This window comes from Physeter macrocephalus, chromosome 11 (assembly GCF_002837175.3).
Source record: "Physeter macrocephalus isolate SW-GA chromosome 11, ASM283717v5, whole genome shotgun sequence".
In the NCBI taxonomy this organism is placed as follows: Eukaryota; Metazoa; Chordata; class Mammalia; order Artiodactyla; family Physeteridae; genus Physeter; species Physeter macrocephalus.
The window spans coordinates 57,011,175-57,032,563 of NC_041224.1; the positions used below are offsets into that span (position 1 = coordinate 57,011,175).

Genomic DNA, 21,389 nt, shown 5'->3' on the forward strand with positions numbered 1-21,389 from the left:
CGTGAGCCATGGCCGCTGAGCCTGCGCGTCCAGAGCCTGTGCTCTGCAACGGGAGAGGCCACAACAGTGAGAGGTCCGCGTACCGCAAAAAAAAAAAAGGAAAATCAGGTTATTTGTCTTTTTATTGTTAAGTTCTAAGAGTTCTTTATATACTTGAAATACTAGTCCCTTATTAGATTATGATTTGTAAATATTTTCTCCCACTATATGGATTATTTTACTTTTTTTCAGGATGTCCTTTGCAGCACAAAAAATTTAATTTTGATGAAATCCAATTTATCTATTTTTTCTTTTGCTATTTGTGCTTTTGGTGTCATATCTAAGAGTCCACTGCCAAATCTGAGGACCTGAATATTTACCCTTATGTTTTCTTCTAAGAGTTTTACAGTTTGGGCTATTACATTTAGTTCTTCGATACATTTTGGGTTAACTTTTGTATAGTATGAGGTAAAGGTTCAAATTCAATCTTTTGTACGTGAACATCCAGTTGTCCTACCACCATCTGTTGAAAAAATTATCCTCTCCCCACTGAATAGTCTTGGCACACTAGTAGAAAGGCAATGGACCATAGATTCATATCTGGATTCTCAATTCTATTCCATTGACCTATATGTCTATTCTAATGCCAGTACCACAGTGTCTTGATTACTGTTGCTTTGTAGTAAGTTTTAAAATCAAAAAGTGCGAGTCATCCAACTTTGTTCTTCTTTTTCAATATTGTTTTGGTTCTTCGGGGTCCCTTGCAACTCCATATGAATTAGGATCAGCTTGTCAATTTATGCAAAAAAGCCAGCTGGGATTCTAACAGGAGTTGTGTTGAATCTGTAAATCAATTTGGGGAGTACTACTTCTTAACAATATTAAGTCTGATCCCTGAATGTGAATGTTTTTCCAGGTATTTAGGTCTTCTTCTTCCTTTTTTTTTTTTTTAATTCACAATGCTGTGTTTCATTTCTGCTGTATAGCAAAGTTACTCAGTTATATATATATATATATATTCTTTTTCTTTATATACTTTTCCATTATGGTTTATCACAGGATATTGAATATAGTTTTTACAATGCTGTGTTTCATTTCTGCTGTATAGCAAAGTTACTCAGTTATATATATATATATATATTCTTTTTCTTTATATTCTTTTCCATTATGGTTTATCACAGGATATTGAATATAGTTCCCTCTGCTATACAGCAGGACCTTGTTATTTATCTAGGTCTTCTTTAATTCCTTTCCAAAATGTTTTGTAGTTTTCAGAGTATAAATTTTACATTCATTTTGTTAAATTTATTCTCTTTTGATACTATTGTAAATGGAACTGCTTTCTTAATTTCATTTTTGGATTAAACATAGATACTTTTGTATAATAATGATTCAGACCTCTTCTTTCATTATCCATTCTCAGAAGCATACTGCCTTTTCTTTCTTTTTTTTTTTTTGGCCAAGCCGTGCAGTTGCGGGATCTTAGTTCCCTGATTAGGGATCGAACCTGGGCCCCTGGCAGTGGAAGTGTGGAGTCCTAACCATTGGACCTACAGGGAATTCCCCATACTGTCTTTTAATTAGAAAAATATTAGTATCTCTTAAAACTCAAGTAGGGAACTCTTTTATATAAATAAATTTTTCAGAAAAGTGAAGTGACACTCTTTCAATTAAAGTTAAAAAGTAAAATCATTTACAATGGAAATGTTTCTAACGCTTCATGTTTCATAAAGAGAATATTGGTGTTCACTCTGGCAGCATACTATTTACTAAAATTGATAGAGATTAGCATGCCCCCCACCCCCGTGCAAGGATGACATGCAAATTCATGAAGCATTACATTTTTTTACAGACTTGAAGTTATGAAATAAATAAGTCACAGGGGGATGCTATGTACAGCATGATGACTAAAGTTAATAATACTGTACTGCATATCTGAAAGTTACTAAGAGAGGAAATCTTACAAGTTCTCATCACAAGAAAAATAAATTTTGTAAATATGTGTGGTGATGGATGTTAACTAGACTTACTGTGGTGATCATTTTGCAATATATACAAATAATGAATCATTACGTGTACACCTGAAACTAATATAATGTTATATGTCAATTACACCTCAATAAAAACGTTTCCATGAATATCTGATTTTTTTTTCCTTGATGAATCTACTCAAGATGAGTAATAATTATATTACCCCACTTGAGCAAACACCCTTAGGGGATAATCCAGTATATAAGGCTACTCTGCCCAGACTGCTCTGCTTTGTGACTTTGTTACCTCCCTTGATATCAGTCTATCAGTGATCACTTCTTGATATATGTAATTCCCTCTTCCTTCTGTGTTTGTACTCCATGGAAGATTAAGAAAACTAATAAGCTTGTTAGAAATGCATATAAAATAAGAACACAAAGGCTTTAAGAATAAGACTGAAGGTCTGAAGCACAGGAACTTCTGGGTACACAGATCCTAAGGTATCTATTTTGACTGCTAAGAAATTTTTTATTTTTATTGTTGTTTTGGTTTGCTAGTCCTCAGCTTTGATGCAGAGAGCTGGAGCTTATTAAGAAAAATGATACCATGTACAGTTTTACTATAACATGGATAAAAATTTCAACAAATGTAATTTATAATTCTAATTTACATTTATGTTAATTTATATTCTACATACATTTTTGTGAAAAAATGCTACATTTAGCTTTGTCTATTCTGAAATATGAGTATTTTAGAGTATAATAAAACTGTAGAAAAATAATTACACTTTCATCACTGATGTGTAAATTTTCTGCCCTATATAAAACTAATTTATCTAGCAAGCTAGAGAGGATAATGTGTTATAGTTCTAATAATAACCTATTTTCATGAACATGTTTATTGTGTTATTTACTTATAATAATAATAAAAGCTAGAAGAAAACGAAGCCCAATTATATGGTAACGGTTGTGGTAATCCACTTGAAGAAACAGAATAGCCATTAAACTTATAATTACAAAAGTCACATATAGGAATTTAGTAAATAAAAAAGGCAGAACCTCAAAGCACAGCCAACTTCGTTTATACCAAAGTACATATATATGTATATGCATGCACACACAACTAAACAAAGAGCTGCTCTAATTTTCTGTAATGTTACAATTCTGTCTACAAAAACAAAACCCAAACAAACAAAAACAAAACAAGCTTCATGAATTGGAATTACCATTAACTTCTCTATAGGCTGGGTGCTCAAAACCAAACAATCTAATTATTATTTAGATTAATCTATCTTTGAAGTAGTTTATAACATAAAGTAGAAAAAGGAACATGACAATCTCAAAAAAAAATGTTAACGTTTAGTTTCACAGTACAGACATTAGCCTAAACTACCTACAAGAGCCCTTTAATCAAAGAAACACTTAGAACTACTTAAATCACAAGGCATTTACTGTTTCAGCTTTCTATCATCCAGACAAACTGGAGAACACCCCTATTATCCTTTAATATCAGCACCACTAGATAAAAAGAGACTGCTCTGTGTTTTTTAACAATACAGAAAAATGATAACTTTTATGGGAAGGGGCAGTGAGATCAGAAGTTCTAATTAATTTATGATCTCTGCGGAGGGGAGGGGTACGGGGGTAGAAAACATGACATGCAATTCCTTCCAAGTGTTTTTTGTATTTTTTTTTTTAACCGCCTACAAGACAAAGTCCAAAATCTGTATCGTGGCCCACAGCTAGTCAAGAACAGACTCTGCTCACATTTCTACCCTCATTTCCCACTGTACCTTAGTCAAATAAAAAGCTAAGGGTAGAATAAAGAACAGTGTTTATAACCTCTTCCACTTTGATTTTACTCTAAATTTAAAATCTATACTTTGCAAAATTAAAAATAATAAAAAATTAATTATTAATCAATTAGCCAACATTTTCCCTCCTTACTTCCCAGAAAATCCCTGAAGATTAAAGTTGATCCAACATAGAAACTAGATAGTGATACTTAGAGAAAAGATCATTGGCTATCATTTTATACTTTATATTTCTTTTCTTGGTAATAGGTATAATTATACTGAATGTAAATGATTATCACCTTTGCAATTAAAAATTACTTATGTCCCTTTAAACCTGTTTTTTCCCCAGCATGTAGTATTTCAACTGCACACTTAATCAATAAGTATGGAAACTACATGATATATAATAGAAATATCTGTCTGGGATGTCCCAGACCTGGGCTCTAGTTCCAACTCTGTGGCAAGCTAGTTTATTTTACCTTGACTAAGTTGTTTAAGTTCTAATTTCTTTCATTTTTAAAATGATGAAGTTTGGACTAGACAATGCCAAAGTTCCTTAGAGGTCCAAAACTTAAGAAAGATCTTATCTGCTAAATCAGTCTGTTACCATGAGCTTTTGTGGGGTAAATCCCGCTCCTGTCTCATAGTAAACTCACAGCCATCTTTTTCATATAAGTGTTGCCAATCTAGTTGTCAGACTTGAAATTGTAGAGTAGGATTCTTGAATCATGGTCAGGTCTTTTGTTCAACTCATTGCTTTTTCAATTTAATGTTTAATCTTGATTCTGTTAACCAGTCACTGTATTAGCTGCCCCACCTCAAGCATTGTGTTATGTGAGGATTTCATTACTATGTCCTTCAAAGATCTCCATCCAATTCACAGTTGAACTGAACAGAATCAAAATACAGAGCTCTACTGTTCAGCATCAGTGATGACAATGATCCCATTCTCTTTGGTGAGGTGGTTAAAACAACTACAAATCTCAACTATCTTCTCAGCCAACTCATATTTCTAAATGTGTTACTAGACTATCACAAAAGTCTGTCAAATAAGTGCCTTGCTGAATAAAAATATATGATACATAGAGACATCTGGTTTAACATGGCAGAGAAAATGTAGGCATTTCACTCTATTCCTTTCCAAAAGCCCAATGAAACGACAAAAGGAAGGAAACAGAACAAGTAAAATAGGTGGGAAAAAAGCAGACTAGAGATGTCAACGTTTTGGAAGATGGGCTCCATTTCCTTTGGTAAGAGCTTTGCCAATTTCTGGAAAACTATGGCCATAAGTTCAGACAGTTTTCTCCTTAGGATGCATGATCATCACATAAATATTGATTCTGAACTCTCTTCATAATTAAATCCTTAATCGTCCTAGTTTTGTACTCCTCCTGAACAATTCCAAACTGGTTTGGCAATCCTGAAAATTTTACTGTTAAGTTCTCCTGATTAACTAGCCAAGATGTCAATGCACAATCCTGCAAGTTACCATATCTGTGATACTTCTAAAGTTACCATATTAACATGACACAGTCTGTGCATCAGCAAATGTGGTTAAAACTATTTGCTCCTACCATTTTTTGGTGGATTATGCTACTGACAAAAAGAATTCTTCCTCAACATCTGTTAAAGCTGTTTAACCTCAGCAAACTGTGCTTGAGTTAGAACCAACAGGATGCAATTCCAAAAGAAATTTAAACTACAATACTATTAGGAACAATAACTTTATATTCATTTGTAGTTTTCCAAGAAAGTTAAAATACATTATTTCTAGGATCATAATTTAAATGGAATCCCTCCACAACATACTGCAGAAAACAAATGATATAATTCATTACATATCTATGAAGCAGGAACCTAAGTATCCCATTCTGAGGGGGAGAAAAATATGTTTTGTCAGTCTTACAACTTACTACAACACATACACAAATGTACACACATACATATCTCCAAAGAGGTAAAGTACATGGGATACAATATTAACAACTGGTAAATCTAGATGTTATTATGGATCCTCACCATCCTATCCTTTTTAGTTTTTCGTGAAATTTTGAAATTTTTCTTCATACAAGTTGGGAAAAAATAAAACAAAAATTTAAACTGTTTTGTATTATGTATACAAAACAAGTGCTCACTATCTGTCAATCACTGTCTTAGGTGATTATATGCATTATCTAAATTTTATCTCTACAACACATCTGTAACATAGATATTATTATTACCCTCCTCTTACGGAGGAAAAAAAATGAAACTTGGAGAGGAAATCTGACTCAGAGCTCTTACTTTTAACCACTTGAGGCAGAAAGTAATGACACGACTTCTAAAACTTGTTTTTAGTTTGTTCCATCCCCAACATCTGCAAATTTATAGGGAAACTTTAACAACGTTATAAAAGCACAATACAGTAGCCCCTTACTCTCTGTGGAGGACTAGTTCAGGACCCTCATGGATACCAAATTCTGTGGCTGCGGACGCTCAAGGTCCCTTTACAAAATGGCGTATTATTTGCATATAACCTAGGAACATCCTCTGTATACTAGATCTAGATCTCTAGATTACTTATAACACCTAGTACAATGTAAATTCTAGGTAAATAATTGTAAATACAATGTAAATCCTAAGTGAAGAGTCACCTGTAACAGGGCAAATTTAAGTTTTGCTTTTTAGAACTTTATGGGACTATTTTTCCCCAGAGTATTTTCCAACCCTGGTTGCTTGAACCCAGAGATGAAGAACCTGTGGATATGGAGGGCCAACTGTGTATCAGTTTTTCTGTTTTGCTGACTGGCTTGATTTTTGGCTGATATAGATTGAGTTTTATTTGTTCAAAATGCTAAGATTTCCTACGAAATTATTAATAAAAAAGTAAACATTTGATTTTACAATGCTTTCACTTTCAACTAGAGAAGAAACACTTTTAAATCTTATTTTATCTTAAGCCTATATTCTTTCAGATGAATGCTTTTCAAAAAATTTTAACACAACAGACCCATACCTTCTAAACAAAATCTTACTGAAAACTCAATATAAAGGTAAGAGAGAGTCCTGCCTGCTCACTTTTCCTTTCCCATTCTCTTGAAGTAGGAAATCAAGGGCTCCAAGACTTTGTGGAATGAAATATGAAACCAATTGCTTTATATAATATGCAACTGTAAACTGTTAATTATCACAACTGCCAAAAACAGAACTGGCTGGTAAGAGCTGAAGTTATAAGTTCCAATTTAAGTTCATTAGTGATAGTTAAGTAATTCAGATATGGAAAGAACAATATGCACAGAAGTTGTCATGTACACTCTACTTTAGTCATAAAAATAAGTGTCTCATTTTAGAAGCAAGGGAGGAATGTGTCACAGGACAAGCTGATACCCTTAGACAATTTACCTTTGTCAGAAACATCCTTCTGTTCTCATGTACTTTTACATATTTCACCAGATACCAAAGATGGAATAGAACAAAAAGGTCAATTCTTGTGCCTCCATTTTCTTATGTGTAAGTAAAAACAATCTCTAACAAGATACTATTTCACAAAGACAGTATAAAAATTATTAAAATTTATATGCAAGACTGTTTAGTCTAAATGGTCTCCCATAAACATAGGTACATACCTATTAGGATATGAAATCACCTATCTACTTATTCTTGCAACTCAGAAGGAAAAAAAGCTGTTATTTGTAGACTAGGGATACATATTTTCTAAATTCTGGAGGAATAGAATCATTTTTATCTTAATGTTTACATGATTCTTTCCAGGCCTGATTCAACAGCTGACTCAAAACTTTAATTTAAAAAAAAAAAAAAAGGCCTCAAAATATTCCCCATGCTTCACAATTAATAAAAAACAACCTGCAGATCTGTTTCCACTCCATCGTGTCCTCCTACCTTTTATCCACCATCATCCTTCATCAATCTCCCTTTCTCAAATCTTCAAAATTCCCCTTTCTTTTGAGGTAATATACATAGGTAAGACTCCACAGAAATAATCTTTCCATTGTAAAATATGCAAAGGCCACAAACAAGCAACTCTTAAAAGAAGAAATATAAATAAATGTGTAAAGATGTTTAACTTCACCCATGAACACATACACATTTAACAAGATACCATTTTCCCCTATCAGACTAGCAGAAATGAAAAGATTCTCGATAATGTTCAAGGTTTTTGAAGGAGAAACACACACACACACACACACACACACACACACACACACACACACAGGCTCACACAGAAAGTAAAGAAAAACCATCTTTCTGGAGGGCAAATTGACAATGTGTAACAAAATCACAAATATGTACGTATCTTTGACACAGAAAGTACACTTCCAGGATTTATCCTAAGAAAATAATCAACCCAGTTTGGACTACAAGGATGTATTTATTACAAGTATCTACAAGGATGTTCAGATAGTATTATTTATAATTTAAAAACAGAAATAATTTATATGTGTATTAAGACTAGCTAATAAATTTCTAAATACAGACATTAAAAAGATCTATATTTAAGCTGAAACAATAGAAGTTCATGCTGTATTGAGTGATAAAAGCAAGTTTACAGCACAGTTTGATTGCATTTCTAAAATATGTCCCGATACATATTTTTTATTCTGGAAAATTAAATTAATTAAACAAAATTAGTGATTATCTTTGGAGATACTTTTAAGAAAAATTTTTTAAAAATTTTGGGCAACAGCATGTTTTCTTTTCAAAAGCATTCCTTTAAAGGATATGTTTATTGCTATTTTTCTCCTGGTTACAAAATACATGTATTCATTTAAAAAAACGAAGAACAAAAAGGAAGGAAAAAAGAAATCATCTCAGAAATATATAAAGAGAAGTAAAAGACCAAAGGCTATAATAATCAGCTTCTCCTGTTTAGCCTTAGGGCACAGGCTGTGCTTAACACCCCACCCCTCTAGAAACTCTTGTCTTGACTTTTTGACTTCTCTACTCTTGAGGCTCTTCCTCTTCCAGCATCCCTTAAATGCACCCTCTTTCTCTCCTCACTCACACAAGCTCCACAAGCATCATATCATCACCGATGATTGCATGCTCATTAACACCTACATGGTAATGATTTCTTAATCCCTATCTGAAGTCTAATTTTTCTAAGTCTCAGAGTCACATTTCTGCATATGTGCTACACAGTCCTCAAAGTCAATATATTCTCAAAGTCTAACTTACTTGCCTTCCCCATCGCCTACTCTAGTCCCATGTTTCCTAGCTCTATTAAAGGTTTCCTCACTCACTTGGCCTTCCCAAGCTGGCAAAATAACTGGTAACCAAATCCTGCCTATAGTCTACTTCTGAAATTTCTCCCTTCCTCTGCATCTCACTGCCATTTTCAGAGCTAAGGCAGGCCTGGCCACTTCTGACCTGGACTACTTAGGTACCCATTATATGCCACACACAGTAAAAGGAATTAAGAATACGAATAAACATGAGAATATTAATAAAGCAAATTACTACCATCAAGCATATCTTGAGGTAGAGAGATGAAGGAACATGACACAACGTGACAAGTACAATTAGAACAAAAATCCACACGATGTCAACCTCTTTACTATATGATCTAATCTTATACTGGGAATTATCTTTCTAGACTACAAACCAGATAATGTCACTCTTCTGTTGTAAAACCCTTGATGATTCTACTCCACTGCCTACAGGATAAAGTCCAAATGCTTTAATACCAAGCAAACACTTCACAATCTGCTCCCAACGTATCTAATAGCCTCATCTATTACTCTTCTTTCACTTCACACCCCATAACCCAGCCGTGTATAACTAGTTGCTGCTCTGACAATATGCTAAACAATTTTACAACACATAGTGTTTGTGCGTCCTGCTGTTATAGCATTTATGCGTCTTGCTGTTATAGTGTTTGTGCGTCCTGCTGTTGGAGAGTCCTTCCTCCTTGTGCTCACCAGTGAAGTCCTGTACTACTCTCAATCAAACCACGCTCCTCTGTGAAACCTTCATTAACCTTCTCTGCCAGTGTAGTTTTTTTGTTTGTTTGTTTGTTTTTTTGTGGTACGCGGGCCTCTCCCGCCGCGGAGCACAGGCTCCGGACGCGCAGGCTCAGCGGCCATGGCTCACGGGCCCAGCCGCTCTGCGGCATGTGGGATCCTCCCGGGCCGGGGCACGAACCCGTGTCCCCTGCATCGGCAGGAGGACCCTCAACCGCTGCGCCACCAGGGAAGCCCCTGCCAGTGTAGTTTTTATACAGTCTATTACAATACTTATCACTTTATGTTGTAATTTGTTTTTCTTTTTCTGTCATTAGACTGTGAGATTTTTTTTAATTGTAGTTGATTTATAATATTGTGTTTGTTTCAGGTATACAGTGAAGTGATTCAGTTTTACATACACATATGTATTTTTCAGATTCTTTTCCTTTATAGGTTATTACAAGATATTGACTACAGTTCCCTGTGCTATACAGTAGGTCCTTGTTGGTTATCTATTTTATACATAGTGGTGTGTATCTGTCAACCCCATACTCCTAATTTATCTCCCCACCACCTGACACTGTGAGATTCTTAAGGACATCTTGTTATTCTTTGTATCCTTCCCAAATCTAGCAAGACAGTAATATTCAAGAAGTGTTTGTTAAATGGATGATGAGGTGGAAACAGATTTACATAGAGCCAAAATACACTAATCATCCCTTTTTTTCTTTTGGCTCTCTGTCTGGAATTCAGGAGTCTATCGAAGCAGTAATGCCACTACCTACCACGACCCCCACATACTAGGAACCCAAAGGAGCCCAAGTGTTTTTTTTCTCCCCCCTTCCTCCATCCCACAAATAACATCAGCAAATAATACAGATAGAATCCCTGCCCTCCAAGGGGCTTATATTGGAGTAAGGAGAGACAATTAACAGGTAAACAAATATATAAAATAATGTCAGACAGTGATCAATGCGATGAATAAAACAAAGCAGTTTGATGAGACAGAATGTGGTTAGGGGAGTAATGTGCTATTTTAAATGGAGGTGGGAAAGAAGTCACAGAAGGTTTCTCTGAGACAGTAACATGAAAGTTGAGGCCCAAGGGATGAGAAGCAACCAGCGAAGCAAAAGTTTGAAGAAAGAATTCTTCAAGCAGAAGGAATTGTAGGTGTAAAAGCTCTGAGGCACAAATGCACTTGGCTATTTGAGGGACGGAAGAGACAGGTAGCTAGAGAAAGAAATGAGTTTGGAGAAGAAAGCACAGCGTTGTAATGGTAGCCTGGGTGGAGGCCTATATGCTTCTGCCTTGAGTTTGGAATTTAGTTTGGAATTTTCCAGTTTTCACCTTCTGTTGTCTGCACAATCTTCTACTTACTAATACCTTAGCAAGAGGACAATGGAATGGGGTATACAGCACACCCTATTGTCAGGAGACGTCAAATGATTCTGAAAGTTACTTTTCTGGTTTCTGTTGATAAAAAGTACTCCTAGATACAATGCCCTAACAATAACGGTCCCAGGGCTAATGAAAACTTCATCAGCACACAAGAATAAAACCACTTGAAAAGAGAGACAAGTTCTTTCTACTGACTACAATGCAAGTCAAAATGGGACCCATCATAATCACCCTAGATTCGTTAGAGGAAATAAAACACAACACTTTACCACTCTGAAAATATACATGAGCTATCCTTCTACCTGAATAGATTTTTCCATTCCTGTGTAAACGTAAAGATCATATAATACAAATCTAGACTTAAGTAATTAAATAAAATACATTTGCAGTTTTTATTGACCAGGATTTTTCTTCATCTTTATAGAAATTAAACAATTTTATGATGTTTTGAGAAAGCATGAATTTATATGCATTATAAACTGCCTCTCAGTAATTTTGTGGATGTTTATGTCGTAATCTATTTAATTCAAGTACTATTGTGATGTTAGAGCAAAGTCAATCCATTATATAAATGTATAGTCACAAAACTAGCTACTAAAGCAACTCAGTAGTTGGTAGGAACTCAAGCAGTGTGAAATTACACATCTTACTCCTATTTTCAGTAGCATCTGCTGGCTTTGCTAACCAGAACATGAACACATCACTAAATATAAAAGCCTTTCATTATCCTAGTCAGGTCTTAAAATTCCAGGCTCCCAGCCTTCTAGTGGTAAAAATAAATTCATTCTCAGCATCCCTAGATTCAATTCTGCACCCAGTGATCTCTGGCTAGTACAGTGATGTTTCCCTGAATCTCTCTATGGGGGGATGAGAGGTAAGATTTTTTCGATCTCCTTTTGAAAAATCATCAGAAGTAGCAGAGGTAATCAAAAATAATCATCTTATGCTCCCACGCTCCCACTTCCGCAAAGGGCAAAGCCTCTTACAATGGGTCTTCATAATACTACATAGTCTCAACAGCTATGAAAAATAAGAAACCACTTTAGCTTAAAAAAGGACCTTGTCACAATCTGCAAGTTGATGACCAACTTCACATATTCACAGGATCCTTCATTTTCTCTTCCCCATTCACCTAGGGAGGGCCATAAAAAGTTTCTAAATACTCAATGTACCTTCTTCCCAATTTCACGTCTTCAAGCTGGTTGATGTTATCATTATTCATCATCTCACTCATAAACTAATACCTGAAATAAAAAATCCTTTCCTTGGTTGGGAAATAAAAATTGCAAAGTTTCTCCCTGGAGTTCTAGCTCAATCCTGATGTTGGGACTTCCGGGTAGGAATGCAAACACGGTATCAGTTGGAAAACCTTTCTAAATACTGATGTATCTCCTTGCAGACTAAGTATAGGTATTACTGAGTAAGTATTGACTCTTCCCTTACTAAGGGTAGATTCTGAACTAAAACAAAGCCTTAATCCCTTCTCAAAGTGTGGTTCAAGGACCAACAGCATCTTAATCAACTGGGAGTTTGTTAAAAAGACAGTATACAGGGCTCTACTCTCCAACCAACTAAATCAGAATCTTCGTTTTACTGATATCTGTATGCAGATCTCCCTACATCACAAGATCTCAGAACTGGTGGAAAATCTAAAATCCTATCACACACAAAGAGGGATGAACCTTGGATAACAATTACACCTGATAATGACTATAGTCTCCTTCACAAATTCTTCAGTTCTTTTAACAATAGGTCCTCATTACAAGAACTTCTCATAAAATTATAAACTGCTGTTCTTGAAACGCACCAAAGCTTATTATAGCTGCTGTTGTTCTTGTTAGTCTAAGCCAATAATATAACCAAGTTCTTACCTAATCTGAGCTCTCCGAAGTTCCCACACCCTATCTTCTTGCCAACCCTGAAGTTGGGTCCCACCATAAGAACCCCAGAGGATGTTGAGGAGCCAGATGGTCGGGAACAGTGTCCACTCCTTTGTGCCATGGGTTTAGTTGTCCGTTGTCTTTCCTCCTTTTCCCTACTAGGATGGTCCATGATCCTACACGACAGAGTCTCTGCACAGGTATCCTTAATTTGTATACTTCTCTTCAATACAAAAGTACGTCCGAATAAACTGGAGTTAGAGTAAGGTAAGGAGTTCTTTTGGCACCATGTTTATGTTTCTAATTTATCTCCAGGAGATGAAAAACCACTGATTAGTTCTGGTAGGACACGTAGTCTGTAGGTCTCAAGCATAGGAGGATATTGTGTAACCTAGGTAAAAATCAAGAAAGCATACAGTTAAAAATTATATTTTAAAACAAATTAAGAGTGTTACCACTAATTAGAATGGACTCTATCCAAAACTGAGCAAAGTGGACAGCTTCCTGAAATGGATTTTGGTTTTACATCCTCCAACAGTTTAGCCATCTGGACTAGTAATTCATCTGGTAACATAGGCTCAGTAGGCTACAGACCAGGGCAGCTAACAGAACACAGAACCCTTTAACATAAAATGCTTTCTTCTAGTGTTGTACATATGACTCAAAAGAAAGCTATTTGTTGGCTTTTTCATCACTGGCTAACAAAGATATGGTGGGGTTCAGCCAAGTTAAATAAACTGAGGGCAATTAAAAGCTCTTCCCCTTAATTTGGACAGAACCTATCAGAAATAAGCCTCTCACTACTCACTGTCCCCCTCCTCCATCCCCACCATTTATCTAGCACTGACAGCAATCACAAAATCCAAAACAAGTTATGGATTGACACAGACTACTTCTATGAAGGCCTTTCCAAAACGCTAGTGGTACAAAGTAGTCCTAGACTAAAGGTTTGGAAAGCTCAACTTTTGGTCTAGTTTTCATTGTGGGCTGAGTACACAATGACAGAGTGCCTGAAGCAGGTCCTTTGCACAACCCCAAAGTGAGAATAAATCTGAAGAACAAAAAAATCTTAAACAAAACTCATCCCTACCAGAATTCTCCCGTTTCTCAATTTAGGACTAAGCCCAAGACAAAGTTTACAATGAGATAATTTTGACGCTATTTTTGATAATCTAGGTGAGTATCCTTAACAAAAAAATATTCTGTTACCACCAATCACAGACTAAACACATACTTTTGTTTCACTTCCACTGAAGATTTCCCTTAAAATTTTAAGGAAGAAGAGAATTAGAACTGTTTGGTTATTATTGCATGTATACAAGAAAGCAAATATGTCTAGGCTGTAAGCTTCTTACAGACACCTTTAATTCCCTAGTACAAGAACAGGCACATACGTATGAGCTGAATGTACAAATGGGCACATAATCCAAGAACATACTCTGTTTACTTCATTATAGTAGTTAACTGTTTATTTGCATCTTTTCTGTCTGCTTTCTTTGCATTATTAAAACTGCATAATGACTTTAGGCTTCCATAAAGCTAATCATCATTAAAATACATTTCCCTGTGGGCTTCCCTGGTGGCACGGTGGTTAAGAATCTGCCTGCCAATGCAGGGGACACGGGTTCAAGCCCTGGTCTGGGAAGATCCCACATGCCGCGGAGCAACTAATCCCGTGAGCCACAACTACTGAGCCTGCACGTCTGGAGCCTGTGCTCCACAACGGGAGAGGCCGTGACAGTGAGAGGCCCGCGCACCGCGATGAAGAGTGGCCCCTGCTTGCCGCAATTGGAGAAAGCCCTCGCACAGAAACGAAGACCCAACACAGCCAAAAATAAATAAATAAATTTATTTAAAAATAAATAAATAAAAATAAAATAAAATAAATTTCCCTGAATTCAGGAAATAATACATCTACATTCAAAATGTATACTCTGTTAAAGTAAAAAATCAGGGTGGTAAGAATAGGTCAGTAATTACTGGATTTTCTACATGAACAACATTATGAATTTATATTTCTCCTCATTCTTTCTCTTATTATAATTTTATCCTTCAATTATCTTTGTTGTCTACCCAAAGTCCCTCAAACAATATGAGTAAAGAAAGAGAAATAGGGAATTCCCTGGCTGTCCAGTGGTTGGGACTCCACGCTTCCACTGCCAAAGGTGCGGGTTCAATCCCTGGTCAGGGAACTAAGATCCCACAGTACACGCAGTGTGCCTCCCCCCCAAAAGAGAGAGAGAGAGAGAGAGAGAGAGAGAGAGAGAAATAAAATTTAAGATGTTTTATTTAGATAGTCTATCTTAACAGGTGGTCGTGTGTCTATAGATGATAAACTGTCAGGCTATACTTTCTTCCTTTATATCATACATTTTTTTGAGAACAGGTAAAGGGTGTCTTCGCCTATCCAGACAATTTTGAGCATTGAACTAACTCCTAAAGTTTCATCAGTTATCACTAGTATAATAGTCTCATTTATAACATTTGAAAAACTGTACTACCTTGTCTACTGCTCTTCATATTTTTTATTGTGTTCACTTCTTTCCTAACAAATGGAGATTATTTTTATGTTTGTCATTAGCTTTCTCCATTGCACTTAGACAAATGTAACATTAGGTTCAGTAATCACTCACAGCCCTCATATCCATGTATACTTGCATGTATGTATTCAAAAAACATACAGTAGTACTTGCCAGGTTAGAAAACTGAAGAAAGCCAACAACTGTATTCAGCTGGGAAAAGGGTGTTTCTTTTTTTTTAAACATCTGCTTGTAGATTAGAACAATCATTTTACCTCCCACAAACATGGCAAACACACTTATCAATGTTGTAATCTATTCATGAGACATTAGCACGATTTAACCTGTAACTATGAAAGATGAAAAATATTCAATACTACTTTATGTGGCACCTCTCATTAGATAAATCAAATTGAATGATTAAATTTTTAAAAATCCTATTTCTTTATCACCACTCGCTGCTCAAAACTATTTCTTACTTCCCAATTACAAACTCTTTAGCTTGTCCCTTGAGTCCCTTCAATATCAGCTCCCTATTTAAATTCATGTATTAAAGCTACTACATAAAGCAAAGGAACATCCACCCTTACCTCTTATACCTAGAATGGTCTCTTAAGTCTTCTGTCTTATTTAAGGCCTGACTCCTATCTTACATCCTTTGTGAAACCTTTTATAACCAATTCATCATTAATGCTTGGAGCACCACTGTCTATACCACCATTTGCTACCTACCATATATCAGATTATATTGATATGTATTCCAATATTCAATTTGATTATAAGCCCTTGAAGTTAGGCATTTTGTCACATCTCTTTTAGTTTCTTGCATATAATTGGTACTTAATAAATACTGAGTAATAATTATGATCTTGAATAATAGAAGGCAGATTCCTAGGAACATAACCTAATATTTATACAAAATAATATGTAAAAGTAAGGAGAACCCTAATTAACCCTAAGAACTCCTAGAATTCATCTAGCAAGAAGCTGGTATTATTTCATTTAAATTCATTAGTGTTAAGACATAGGCTAGTTAGAATTTCCATTTCACAAGGATATTAAATGGTTTATTTACAGTTACTAGCAAATAACATATGAAAAAGTTAGCTCAAGAACCAGGTCAAATGGAACACCCAAGGTAACAATTATGTTATACTTTAACCTTATTTTTTAAAAATGGCTTCTAAGGACAGCAGTAAAAGATAAACTATATGTTTATATTATTTCTCCTCTTTTTTTTTAACAGTAGAAGGAGAAAGGAGAGAAATTATATAAATGCAATAAGTAGATGTTTGTTTTTCTGGTGAATAAACTATTCAGCAATCACTTGGATCTCATTAAACATGTTAATGTTACAATGCATATGTATTTGAATTTTTAGAGTCATACCAGCAAGTTTCTTAAAAAGCCTAATTCTAGTAGTTTCTACCACTTTAGGCATGCCTGAAATAGAGAAAAGGTATTTTTAAAATATGACAGGGACTTCCCTGGTGGTCCAGTGGGTAAGACTCCATGCTCTTAATGCAGGGGGCCCGGGTTTGATCCTTGGTCGGAGAACTAGATCCTGCATGCATGCCACAACTAAGAGCTCCGTGATGCAACTAAGAAGTCCGCATGCCACAACTGAAGATCCTGCATGCCGCAACTAAGAGTCCATATGCCACAACTAAGAAGTCTGCATGCCACAACTAAAGATCCCACATGCCACAACGAATATCCCACATGCCACAACTAAGAGCCCACATGCCACAGCTAAGACCCGGGGCAGCCAAAATAAATAAATATTAAAAATAAATAAATAAATAAAGTACGGCACTCCACATATTCTTTGCAATCAAAAGTTTTAGGAACCAGTTTTACCCTTCCCAGCAGCCATCAGTCTATCAATCAGGCTCCACTTAGTGAATAAAAACAGATTTATACATATGGCTTTCTTAATTGGGAAATTTTAAGAGCTCTCTAGCAGACTAAAGAATTACTGCTAATAGTAAAATCAAGAAATCCAATTCATCAAATTGTAGATGGGGAACTGATGCCAAATCTGCCTGGTTTACTTTTAGAGTTGAAGAATATGGCTATCTTTAGCAGTGGTGAATGAAAAGTTTTCCTTCCTAGACCATCTTAGAAGATATCTCATAGCATTCCGTCACATAGAAACAGAAGAAATTTATTTTATATATATCTATTTGTTTTTTTTCATTTTTGCCACGCCACGTGGCTTGCGGGATCTCAGTTCCCTGACCAGGGATTAGAACCTGGCCCACAGCAGTGAGAGTGCCAAATCCTAACCACTAGACCACCAGGGAACACCCTAAAATGGGAGAAATTTATGTTTCCAATATCTACCACTCTGAGCCAACACATAAAAAAATTAGGTCAAAACCAAGAGTTCCTCTGGCCCAAAGTCATTCTCTGTAAGGCAGCAATGGCTGCTTTGTGGGAGAGAGAGGCGTGGTTTTCCATTATAAATGAAATTACTAAAGTGAATTTATTGTTTTACGTAAAAGTATTTTGAGAAGTTGCGTGGAGACTAAAAAAAATTAAGTCATATTATAAAATCATCAAAAAAATATTTAAGACTTCCCTGGTGGCACAGTGGTTAAGAATCTGCCTGCCAATGCAGGGGACGTGGGTTCAAGCCCTGGTCCGGGAGGATCCCACATGCCGCGGAGCAACTAAGCCCGTGAGCCACAACTACTGACTCTGCGCTCTAGAGCCAGCAAGCCACAACTACTGAAGCCCTAGAGCCCGTGCTCCGCAACAAGAGAAGACACTGCAATGAGAAGCCCGTGCACTGCAATGAAGAGTAGCCCCTGCTCACCGCAACTAGAGAAAGCCTGCGCACAGCAACGAAGACCCAACGCAGCCAACAAAAACAAAAAAAAATAAATTTAAAGAATTACAGCTGTGAATCTGTCTGCTAAGTGAAAATAAATCAGTGATTTACAGTTTTTAATTTCAGATTCTCATATACTGGCATTGTCCAAAATGAGGAACATAAATATTTAAATTTTAAAGTCAAAACACACTCAGCCTTTGTTGATAGTCATGACAAGAGATTGTCAAGCTTATAAATCTCTCTCTTCTGATATAACTTATGATGAAATTCTTTATGGATGTAGGACTGCTGGATCATATGGTAAGGGTGTGTTTAAAAAAGAATCTCCAAAGTGACCAGACTCTCTTCTACTATCCCTTCATTACTACATGCTGGTCTTGGTCCTAATGCTTGCAGCCTCCTGGTCACAAGTTTCAGCTTCAGGTATCACTTCCCATACCAGTGGAAAACAGAAATGAAAGGGCAATAGCAAGACCTTCTCATCATGCATCTGATTTTTGGTAAAGAAGAAAATTCTTTGTAGAGCCCCCAGCAAAATTCCCCTTATGTCGAGTTGCCAACAAACAGTATATGCAACAATAGCTGAAATTCCCACTGTAAGCTCCTCAAAGAATGAGATCAAAGCCTAATTTGACGTTTAGAACATAGGATAAATTTCGAGGGCAGTATCACACCCAAAGAAAGTATTCAGTAAACATTCAGCAAAAATGATATCTGCACATGTGAATGTGCTTGCCTGTGTGCTAAAAAAAAAACTATCAAAAATTATAGGACAATTTTTAAAAGTACAATACAATTTAAGTACAAACAAAATGCTCATACTCATTTTAACTTTTTTAAAAAAGGGACACAATAAGAACCTCACTTTAATTAACCTAACAAATGATCAGAATCTATTTATCTTAGCCAGAATACATTATGGGAGTGCTGTTACTAAAGGGAAGAAAAATGTTTACAGATTCTGGTTTGTGTGTGTGTGTGTGTGTGTGTGTGTGTGTGTGTTTTCAGGAGAAGAAGGATTTATTACTTGCAGCAAGTAAAAAGAACACTGGAGGTCTTTCCCAAAGAAGTGTCTCGGTTCTGGTGTTATTAATCTTTCCTTTTTCCACAAATTCCAATTCTTAATTTCTTCCATTCTTACTATTCCAACCCTCACTGCTCAATCTATTCCCATCTGATAATTATGTTTTCCAATTTTATTGCTATACTACTGACATGTAATATTCTAGGTTTAAGGTATACAACATAATGATTGGATACAGGTATTTATTATGAAACCATTACCAGAATAAGTTAACATCCATCACCAGAGAAATTCAATTTTTTCCTTTTAAATCAGAACTTTTAGGATCTACTCTCTTAGCAACTTTGAAATATACAACACAGTATTGTTAACTATAGATCCAATGCTGTACTCACCCCCAGAAATTATTTATCTTATAACTGGAAGTTTGTACCTTTTAATCACCGTCACCCATGTTGCACCCCCCCTTCCCAATCCCCCCAGTCCCACCTCTGACTATACCAATCTGTTCTCCTTTTCTATGAATTTGATTTTTACAGACTCCACAGATAAGTGAGATCTTACAGTATTTGTATTTATCTGTTTGACTTATTTCACTAAGCATAATAAGTACCCTCAAGGTGCATCCACATTATTGCAAATGGCAGGATTTCCTTCATTTTTATGGCTGAATAATATTATTCTGTATGTGTGTCTGGGGTGGTGGTTATTCATTTATCTGTTGACAGGCACTTAGGTTGTTTCCATGTCTTGGCTATTGTAAATTATGCTGTCAAGAACATGGGGGTGCAGATATCTCTTCAAGATAATGATTTCCTTTCCTTTGGATATATACCCAGCAGTGGAACCTCCATACTGTTTTCCATAGTGGCTACACCAATTTACATTCCCACCAACAGCACATAAGGGTTCCCTTTTCTCCACATCCTTGCCAACACTAATCTCTTGTGTTTCTGATGACAGTCATTATAACAGGTGTGAGGTGATATCACATTGTGGTTTTGACTTGCATTTCCCTGATGATTACTGATGTTGAGCACCTTTTCATGCACCTCTTGGCCACTGTATGTCTCCTTTGAAAAAATGTCTATTCAGTTACTCTGCCCATTTTAAAAACTGATTTTTTTCCCTACTGAGTTGTATGAGTTTTTAAATATATTTTAGATATTAATCCCTTACCAGATATATGATTTGCAAATATTTTCTCCCATTCTGTAGGTTAACTCTTCATTTTATTGATGGTTCTTTTTGCTGTGCAGAAGCTTTTTAGTTTAACATAATCCCACTTGTTTATTTTTGCTTTTGTTGAATTTGCTTTAGGTGTCAAATCCAAAATCATTCCCAAGGACATGGAAGCAACCTAAGTGTCCATCAACAGATGAATGGATAAAGAAGATGTGGCACATATATACAATGGAATATTACTCAGCCATAAAAAGGAACGAAACTGAGTTATTTGTAGTGAGGTGGATGGACCTAGAGTCTGTCATACAGAGTGAAGTAAATCAGAAAGAGAAAAACAAATAACGTATGCTAACACATATATTGGAATCTAAAAGAAAAGGTTATGAAGAACCTAGGGGCAGGACAGGAATAAAGATGCAGACGTAGAGAATGGACTTGAGGACATGGGGAGGGGGAAGGATAAGCTGAGACGAAGTGAGAGAGTGTCATGGTCTTATATATACTACCAAATGTGAAATAGATAGGTAGTGGGAACAGCCGCATAGCACAGGGCGATCAGCTCGGTGTTTTGTGACTACCTAGAGGGGTGGGATAGGGAGGGTGGGAGGGAGACATAAGAGGGATGAGATATGGGGACATATGTATACGTATAGCTGATTCACTTTGTTATAAAGCAGAAACTAACACCCCACTGGAAAGCAATTATACTCCAATAAAGATGTTAAAAAAAAAAAGACACATGCACCCCAATGTTCACCGCAGCACTATTTACAATAGCCAGGACATGGAAGCAACCTAAATGTCCATCAACAGAGGAATGGATAAAGATGTGGTACATATATACAATGGAATATTAC

At 35.9% G+C, this 21,389-nt stretch overlaps 1 protein-coding gene across 1 annotated transcript in view; it reads right to left on the reverse strand.

Annotated features, from left to right (window-relative positions):
• CSNK1G1 (casein kinase 1 gamma 1) overlaps positions 1–21,389 on the reverse strand; it is a 163,694-nt gene that overhangs the window by 76,450 nt on the left and 65,855 nt on the right. Inside the window, exon 3 of the mRNA XM_055088028.1 lies at positions 12,957–13,356. Within this exon, the coding sequence (XP_054944003.1) occupies positions 12,957–13,137 (181 nt within the window). The 5' untranslated portion in view covers positions 13,138–13,356. The remainder of the gene's footprint in view (positions 1–12,956; positions 13,357–21,389) is intronic.